This window comes from the organism of the source record quoted next, unplaced genomic scaffold, assembly GCF_019419815.1.
Source record: "Pyrus x bretschneideri cultivar Hongxiangsu unplaced genomic scaffold, Pyrus_bretschneideri_v1 Contig5, whole genome shotgun sequence".
Taxonomy (NCBI): domain Eukaryota; kingdom Viridiplantae; phylum Streptophyta; class Magnoliopsida; order Rosales; family Rosaceae; genus Pyrus; species Pyrus x bretschneideri.
In genome coordinates, this window is record NW_025999787.1 from 8,857,081 (window position 1) to 8,866,909 (window position 9,829).

The following is a 9,829-nucleotide window of genomic DNA, read 5'->3' on the forward strand; positions in this document are numbered from 1 at the left end:
CTTATTCGTGCGTGAAAAGAAATTGTAACCTTGGAGACGGGGGATCGATTAATCTTAGTAAGAGCCGTGGGCAGCAATTTACCCGCGTGCGGTGCTTTGACTCTGTTTTGTGGTGCTTTGACTATGTTTTTCTTTGGTTTTGGAGTAATCCGACGGTCATGATCTTTTATTTCTTTGGTTGTGGAGTAATCCGACGGTGGTTCTTACTTCCATCTCCCAATGGTTATTTAGTTCAACGAAGTGCAAGGGGGCGTTTGTTTGCCCTTATTAAGTGAGATTGGATTGGACTAGACTAGCTGTTAGTTCAATACCGTGTTTGTTCTATGCTGGGATTAACATTAATGAGACTAAAGGGGACCCGCATGCACAAAACCCTTCACTAAGAGGTCTTAACGAGACCCTCCAATAACCATGGGACTGCTAAGACCTTCATTGCGTCTTCATCTTCTCACGTTCTCTCTCCTCGTCATCCTCCATCTCCTCTCTCTGCTCGGGTTGCCAACATCGTCAACACTCGCCAACCCAGAATTGCATTGTCTGCTTGTTTCGAATCTCTCAGAACCCAGAACCTATCGCATTCTCTCCCTTCTCTCGCCGTCGTTTGATTTACTCCGATTCGAATTGCAAAACCCAGACCCGAAAGCCGATAAACAGAGCCCAGATTCGCTGAAATTGTAACCAACATTCGAAACCCATATTCCATCGCAAATCCCAGACTCGAATTGCAAAACCAAATTCGTTAGAAGTTATGCACATCTTTCAATCACCAAACACAGCCAAGATCACACCACCAATCTTTCTCTCATTGCCCCATCTCACAATCACGAATAGGACCTCAAATTCGATCTTCAATCAGAGAACCCACGAGCTCCGTTTCCAATTCGACAGAACTCCGGTGATTTAAGGTTTTCAAATCGAATTTTTGGTCCTGCATATACAAGTGAGCTTGAAGGATTTGATTTTTCTGGGATTTAATTTTCCTTTCGAAGGATTACAATTACAACTATGGAGGGTTTGTAGAAGTTGATTGGGTTTTGGGTTGGGTGCTTTGCGTTCTTCATCTCCTTTTTTTTTTTTTTTTTAATTACCTTATTTGTTCTGTTCTTTAAATTTCAGAATATTTGATGGATTCTGTGAATTTGGTACACCAGACAAGGTGAGCAATTATTTGGAATTGGGGATTTTTAAAGGTGTTTGGTTGGTGAGAAAATTGAAAGAGAAAACAAAAGAAAATGGAATGGCAATTAGTAAGAACTGGGGAATTGCATGAAAGGAAATGAGATTTTGAAAGGTGTTTCGTTGGTTGATTTTTTGCAAATGGGATTCCATGAAAGCAACAAATGTTCAGGCCAAGCTTGCTGAAGGAAACAATCAAGAGACAGAGAGGATTGAGACGGATGCAGAAAAAAAAAAGGGAAGTGGTGAGGCAGAGAAGACAAAAGCATTCTAAAAAAAAGGGTTTCTAGAAGAAAAAAAGAGGTATAATTAATATAAATATTCTAGATATGCTTTAAAATAATATAATTTTTTAGTTTTGTTAATTATCCTGCTTCTTAGTTCAATACTGCACCAAACGCTTCACTAAGCTACTCCAACTTAGTCTAGTTTAAGCCAGCCCAGCTTAGTCCCTGAAGCTAGTCCAGTCCGATGCAACAAACGCATCCTAAGAGTATCTCCAACAATATCCATAAATGTAACTCTTTAAATATAAATTTTAATATAGACGATGACAAACGACACATTATGATAACAAAAAGGGAAAGAAATTCTCTTCGAATCTCTTCCACCAAAACTCACAGATCAAGTGATTCGGACTTTTGAAACTTAATCCAATGATTAAAATTATTATAACTTTTAAAAGAGATCCTAAATTTGAAGAACGAGTTTGACAACTTTCTTGGGGAGGGGATGTCGATGAGGATGGTATCCGCACTAGGATGGATAAGTATTATTGTTTTTCGTTATTATAATAAAGCGTCTTATATACTCCCAATGTTCTCTATTAACTTTTACACAAGATGTTAACGTAGTAGTATTTCAAAATTTTTTATGCACTTTCATGTAATAACTTATGACAGTGCATTATCGATTTACTAATCTATAATTATTTGAAAACAATATAATTTTGCTATATTGACGACACATAAAAAACTTAATTATAACTCTTTTGTTTTGATTTCCATTACAAATTAGTAAACATGTTACTAGCAAAAAAGTGTAACGTAATATTTTTGTTGATGAGGAAAGAAAACAAATGAGTGGCTAGACTACTGGGGTCCCACATCCACAACCAATCAGATCCCCCCCAAAGTCCCCGCCTATTCTGAGCTCGACCACACTAAATCTCACTCTCCAGTCCCCCAACCCTAAAACCCCATCTCATTTTTCACTCGCCCATATAAATCTTAAGCCTCTCCGCCGTTTCGTCCCTCTGTATCCTCGTCCTCGCCTAGGGTTTCTGCATCTCACTTTGCAAAGATGGTACTCTCTCTGTCTATCTCTTTCTATCTCTATCGCTCTCCTCTTCTTTCTCTCTCTAGAGATCTCTGTTGTGTGTATAACTGTTGGTTTTATGTTGTATTTTGCAGGCTAGAGGACTGAAGAAGCATTTGAAGAGGCTCAATGCCCCAAAGCATTGGATGCTCGACAAGCTTGGTGGTGCTTTTGTAAGTAAAACCCTAAAACCCTCTTCCTCAAATTTTTAAAAATGAAGAAAGTTTCATTAAACCTGCATTCTCGTCCCTCATTGTGATTTGGGATTAATTTAAGTTTTAGTCTCAAATGTGTTTTTTTTAGGCTCCCAGATGAGAAAAAAAAAATGAAAATTTTTTCCGTTGATCTACAATTTTTGCTTCATTTTGGCTTGGGTTTAATGTGAAATTTGGTTTCAAATGTGTTTATTTGGGACCCCAACTGAATAAAAATGAAGAATTTCTTCAGTAAATTTACAATGTTTGCCTTTACAATATTTGCCTTATTTTGATTTGGGTTTGATGGAAATTTGGTTTCAAATGTGTTTGTTTAGGCCCCCAAGCCATCATCTGGTCCCCACAAAGCCAGGGAATGCCTTCCCCTGGTTCTTATTCTGAGGAACAGGTTGAAGTATGCACTCACATACCGTGAGGTTGTTTCAATTCTCATGCAGCGCCATATTTTGGTTGACGGAAAGGTTAGGACTGACAAGACTTACCCTTCTGGCTTCATGGGTACGTTCTCAACAATTTCACTAAATTTAGTACCAATTCCTTATTTTTCTGAATGATTGTTTTTGCATTGTATCTGTGATGCGTAGAAATGTGCTTAAAGTTATGTTATTTGCCTTCAGATGTTGTTTCGATCCCAAAAACAAATGAAAATTTCCGTCTGCTCTTTGACACCAAGGGTCGGTTTAGGCTCCACTCAATTAGAGATGAGGAGGCAAAGGTTGGTTCTTATGCATCATTGCTTTCTAGTTTTGTGAATGTAATTTTGTTATTACTTGTGTAGAATGTTGCAATTGTGCATCAGGTTTTCTTACTATAGTGTCATTTTGTTAATTAACAGATCTTACGTAACATGTTTCTCCGAAATGTTACATCTTATGTGCAATAAAAAATATCTTAAATTTTAACAGGAAGAGAACTTCATATGACCTTTCTTGTATTTTTGTTAGATTCTTCAGCTTTAATATTCATTTCTAATGGTAGATCATATTGCTACAAAGTGTATTAGTGTTTCAGTTAGCTCACACCACAAATAAGAAGTTTTTGACCTTCTGTGGTAATCTAATTTTTTGTTTTAAATGTTTCTTGAAACCTAGGTTCTTTTAGTTTTATGGTTATTCTGCTTTTGCAATGTTGACATTGTTAATGGCTCAGAGTACTTTCTGATGTATTTCTAGCTTAGTTTTGTCGTCTACTTTTGGCGAGATAATTAACTATTTGACTTGGTATTATAAATTCCCTGAGCAGTTCAAGCTCTGCAAGGTTCGATCAGTGCAGTTTGGGCAGAAGGGCATCCCCTATCTTAACACTTTTGATGGACGCACTATTCGGTACCCTGACCCGCTCATCAAGGCCAATGACACTATCAAGCTGGACTTAGAGGCCAACAAGATCACGGACTTCATTAAGTTTGATGTTGGTAATGTTGTCATGGTTACTGGCGGAAGGAATAGGGGGCGTGTTGGAGTCATTAAGAACAGGGAGAAGCATAAGGGAAGCTTTGAAACTATCCACGTACAGGATGCCCTCGGACATGAGTTTGCAACCCGTCTTGGTAATGTGTTCACCATCGGCAAGGGTACAAAGCCATGGGTGTCTCTTCCCAAGGGCAAGGGTATCAAGCTAAGCATCATTGAAGAGGCAAAGAAGCGACAAGCGGCCGCCCAAACAGCTGCTACTGCTTAAACAATATGGCGGCAACTATATATTGTTGTTCCTATAGTTTTAGAATGGTACTTAGTTAAGCAGTTCGACTCTTTTCAGCTTATGCTCGAGGGATTTTATTTTCTTTCGTTTTGTGGCCTGCGTTATGTTATGGATTATGAGATGCTGTACTGGCTTGAATCTTGTTATGTTTTGTGCTGGAATGAGATGTGTATTGAACCATTTTTAATCAGCTTGTTGCCTATATTATGCGGATATTTACGTTATCAACTTATCACGTTGTTTGAACATTTGGCCCTAAAACTTTTCCATTTTTATCTATTTTCAAAATAATTTGAACAATATTGTTTATCGTCAGGCATTTTGGTTTTTCAATAAAAATTTTCGTTAAATTGAAGAAAGCACCGGTGCAAAGGAAGGGGTTGATTTAACAAAAATCCTCTTAACATAACAGAGATTTCGCATGACCAAAACGATTGAAGGAATGATATTGGGAAAACCAAACGGTTAGAAAATAGACAAGAAACCAATATTTCCAATGAACATTAAGATTTAAGACTGGAAAAAGGACAAAAAAAATGGGAGAATTGTGAAAAGCACACTTGATCTGTTCATTGATGGCAGCTTCTGATTGGGCAGAGTATTTTTGGCGAGCGAGAGAAGCATGAGGGACATTGGGGACAAGAAGGAGCTCCTTCTTGACCTCTTCCGATGGCTCAAATTAACACCACCTCCAATGTGGGTCTGTTATTAGCCTCATTTTTGGCAAATATTATCAACCGACCTGAACCATGGAATTGACATTCTGGCGACCACCAAAGTTGTTCAAGAGCCTGAGGCCGCAAAGGTTTGGCCTCTGTGTGATTGTTGGTGAAGAAGAAGGGCTTAATGGTAAAGGCATTGTGTGTGTGTGTGTGTATATATATATATAGAGAGAGAGAGATAGAGAGACACAGAGAGAGAGAGACAGAGAGCGAGAGATTTTTTTTTTTTTTTCTCACTTTGTTTATTTAACCTATTGCTCTGCAGTTCAAATAGTGTCATTGGTGTCTTCTTCATGGTACGTAATTTCGTTACCGCCAACGATCTCCCAAATATCTGAGCCTTGTAAGACTACATGGATGTCGCCCACGTATTGTAATTTTGTTGTTGAGCTTCTTGATTCCTCCAACTACTTGAAGATCATTTGTCGTGTAATGCGACTAAAATGACTCAAATTTTGAGTTATATTGAATCTTGTAAAAACCCTTAAAATTCATTGGAAAACGTGGGTTATAACTCACAGTTGTGAAAAAAATTGAAATTTTTAGTTTAGGAAATATTTTGTGTATGAGTTAATGAAAATGCTGCAGAACCTTTGGATGTGATCCTACGGTTTATTAGGTCTCGAAATGTTGATTTTAAAGTTGAAAAAAATAGAAAAATAATATAAACTAATAACTAGGCCCCCAAAGAGATTTGTAGGTGGTGAAAATCTTTGGAATGTCCTAAATTAATTTCAAAAACATGTGGTGCGACTAGAATGACTTAAATTTTGGCTTATAATGAATCTTGTAAAAGTTCTCAAAATCGAGTAGAAAACGTTAATTTTGCACGACCTTTGGATGTGATTTTATCCTTTATTAGGTCCTGCAAACCATTATTCATTAATTTTTAAAGTTGAAAAATAAAGAAAATAATGAAAACTAATAGTGGGGCCCCCAAAGAGAATCGTAGGTGTCCGAAATCTTGGGAATGTCCTAAATTAATTTTAGGAAACATATGATACGAGTAGAATGACTCTAACTTTGACTTATAACATATGTTGTAAAAGTTATCAAAATCGATTGGAAAACTATGGTTATAAATAACAGGTTTTGTGAAAAAATAGAAATTTTTGGCTTTAGAAAATATTTTGTGTCAGAGTTAAGGAAATTATTGCAAGACTTTTGGACGTGTCCTACAATTTATTAGGTCCTGAAACTATTTTTTATTGATTTCTACAGTTGAAAATAGAAAAATATCTTTAAATTTTGGTTTTAAATCGTTGATTTCAAGCATTTAAATATGAATTATAATAGAAATTTCACAAAAACAATATATTTTGAAGAACATGAATATGATAGTTTGTTGTTATAATAAGAGAAATAAAAAAAATTAATAGATTAAAAAAAACTGAAAAACAAATAATTTGGTGGGGGGATCGGTATGAAGCTAGCGACTTTTTTTAGACGTAAGTCGCTAACTTGATAGCGGCATTTTTCCATGAGGATCGGTCTAGACTACCGTTTGTATCTTTTCTATTTATTTTTTTTTTATAATTTTTCTCTCCTTTTTTCTTTTTTCATTGACTTTTTTTTTCTTCCTACGTTACTTTAATTAGATTCAAATACCTTTAGATTATTATCCTTGTTTTTGATTTTTTTTAACGTAGATTATAAGAAAATTTTCACAAAAAATACATCTTGTGGAACATAATAAAGATGATAATTTGGTTTTGTGTATGAAAAAAAAAACGAAAATTTAACAAAAATAAAGTATAAAATAAGTAAAACTAATGATTAGGGTTCTAGACTTAAGTAGAAACTAACTTCTTCTGCACCACCAACTTTATCTTTGCACGTATCTTGATTGTTTTAGATTACTCTAGAAATGAGTTATTATTAACCAACTTTTAGAGTTACGTAGAAATTTCTTCACAAACAGTACATTAGGCTTGATTAAATATGGGCTCTTTGGGCTGCTGTTGATCCTCAACGGCCTCTGTCTCGTCCTCCTCCTCCTCGCCTAGGGTTTCTGCGTCTCACTCTGCAAACATGGTACTCTCTCTCTTGCTCTCTATCTCTATCGCTCTCCTCTTCTTTACCTCTCTAGAGATCTCTTTTGTGTGCCTAACTATTGGTTTTAGGCCCCCAAGCCATCATCTGGGCCCCACAAAGCCAGGGAGTGCCTTCCCCTAGCTCTTATTCTGAGGAACAGGTTGAAGTATTCACAAAACATTCCCAATTCCTTATTTTTCTGAATGATTTTTTTGCAATGTATTTGTGATGCTTAGAAATGCTTAAAGCTATGTTATTTGTCTTCAGATGTTGTTTCGTTCCCAAAAACAAATGAGAATTTCCGTATGCTCTTTGACATGAAGGGTCTGTTTAGGCTCCGCTCGATTAGAGATAAGAAGGCAAAGGTTGGTTCTTGTACATCATTGCTTTCTAGTTTTGTGAATGTACTTTTGTTAGTACTTGTGTAGAATGTTGCCATTGTGCATCACGTTTTTATACTATAGTGTCATTTTGTTAATTAACAGATCTCACCTAACATGTTTGTCCGAAATGTTATATTGCTGGTAAAATGACATATGATACAGCTTACATCTTGTGTGCAATAGAAAACATCTTAGATTTTAGCAGGAAGAGAACTTCAAATGACCCTCTTTGTATTTTTGTTAGTCTATCCAGCTTTAAAATTCATTTCTGGTAATATCACAATGCTACAAAGTGTATTAGTGTTTCGGTTAGCTTAAACTACGAATAAGAATTTTTTTTTACCTTTTATGTTAATTTTATTCTTAGTTTTAAATGTTCCTTGTAATATAGGTTCTTTAGTTTTATGTTTATTCTGATATGCAGTTCAAATAGTGTCATTGGTGTCTTTTTCCTGCTACGTAACTTCATTACTGCCGACGATCTCCCAAATATCTTAGCCTTGTAAGACTACATGGATGTTGCCCACATATTGTAATTTTGTTGTTGAGCTTCTTGATTCCTTCAACTATTTAAAGATCACCCGTCATGTAGTGAGACTAAAATGACTCAAATTTTGAGTTATATTGAATCTTGTAAAAATCCTTAAAATTCATTGGAAAACGTGGGTTATAACTCACAGTTGTGAAAAAAAAATTGAAATTTTTAGTTTAGGAAATATTTTGTGTATGAGTTAACGAAAATGCCGCAAGACTTTTGGATGTGATCTTACCATTTATTAGGTCTTGGAATGTTATTTTTAAAGTTGAAAAAAAATAGAAAAATAATATAAACTAATAGCAAGGCCCCCAAAGAGATTTGTAGGTGTTGAAATCTTTGGAATGTCCTAAATTAATTTCAAAAACATCTGGTGCGACTAGAATGACTCAAATTTTGGCTTATAATGAATCTTGTAAAAATTCTCAAAATCGATTAGAAAACATGGGTTATAACTCACAGTTTTGTGAAAAATTTGAAATTTTTAGTTTTAGGAAATATTTTGTGTGGGAATTAACAAAATTTTTGCAAGACCTTTGGATGTGATTTTATCCTTTATTAGGTCCCGCAAACTATTTTTCATTGATTTTTAAAGTTGAAAAATAGAGAAAATAATGAAAACTAATAGCGGGTCCCCCAAAGAGAATTGTAGGTGTCCGAAATATTGGGAATGTCCTAAATTAATTTTAGAAAACATATGGTGCGAGTAGAATAACTCTAACTTTGGCTTATAACGTATGTTGTAAAAGTTCTCAAAATTGATTGGAAAACTGTGGGTTATAAATAACAGTTTTTGGGAAAAATTGAAATTTTTGGCCTTAGAAAATATTTTGTGTTGGAGTTAAGGAAATTATTGCAAGATTTTTGGACGTGATCCTACCATTTATTAGGTCTTGAAACTATTTTTTATTGATTTCTAAAGTTAAAAATAGAAAAATATCTTTAAATTTAGGTTTTAAATTGTTGATTTCAAGTGTTTTAGATATGAATTATAATTTGGAAGGAGGGATCGGTAAGAAGCTAGCGACTTTTTATCAAAAAGTCGCTAGCTTCTTAACGACCCTCTTCGAAGATGATCGGTATTACACTACCGATTGTATCTTTTTAATTTTTTTCAAAAGTCGCTAGCTCCAAAACCACCCTCTTCGAAGATGATCGGTATTAAACTACCGATTGTATCTTTTTAATTTTTTTCTCTTTTTTCTTTTTTTCCATTGAATTTTTTTCCTCCCTATGTTACTTTAATTAGATTCAAATACCTGTAGATTATTATCCTTGTTTTCAAATTTTTTGACATAGATTATAAGAAATTTCACAAAAAATACATCTAGTAGAACATAAAGATGATAATTTGGTTTTGTGTACGAAAGACAATGAAATTTTAACAAAGTAAAGTATAAAATAAATAAAACTAATGATTAGACTTAAGTAGAAACTAGCTTCTTCTGCACCACCAACTTTATCTTTGCATGTATCTTGATTGTTTTAGATTACTCTAGAAATTGGTTATTATTAACCGACTTCTGGAGTAACATAGGAATTTCTTCGCAAACCATACATTAGGCTTGATTAAATATGAGCTCTTTGGGCTGCTGTTGATCCTCAACAGCCCTCCTCCTCCTCGCCTAGGGTTTCTACATCGCACTTTGCAAACATGGTACTCTCTCTGTCTATCGCTCTTTATCTGACATGCCCCGATCTTAATATTCTCCGAATACCAGGATAGACACGTCTAGCCGACACCCA

General features: G+C 35.1%; 1 protein-coding gene across 1 annotated transcript; it reads left to right on the forward strand.

The window, feature by feature from the left end:
- Positions 1–2,325: 2,325 nt before the first annotated feature.
- LOC103945377 (40S ribosomal protein S4-3) lies at positions 2,326–4,599 on the forward strand. Its single transcript, XM_009355935.3, has 5 exons — positions 2,326–2,481; positions 2,589–2,666; positions 3,026–3,206; positions 3,326–3,423; positions 3,951–4,599. Exons 1-5 carry the CDS (start codon positions 2,479–2,481, stop codon positions 4,386–4,388), a joined length of 798 nt encoding a protein of 265 aa, XP_009354210.1. The 5' UTR covers positions 2,326–2,478; the 3' UTR covers positions 4,389–4,599.
- The last annotated feature ends 5,230 nt before the right edge of the window (positions 4,600–9,829 follow it).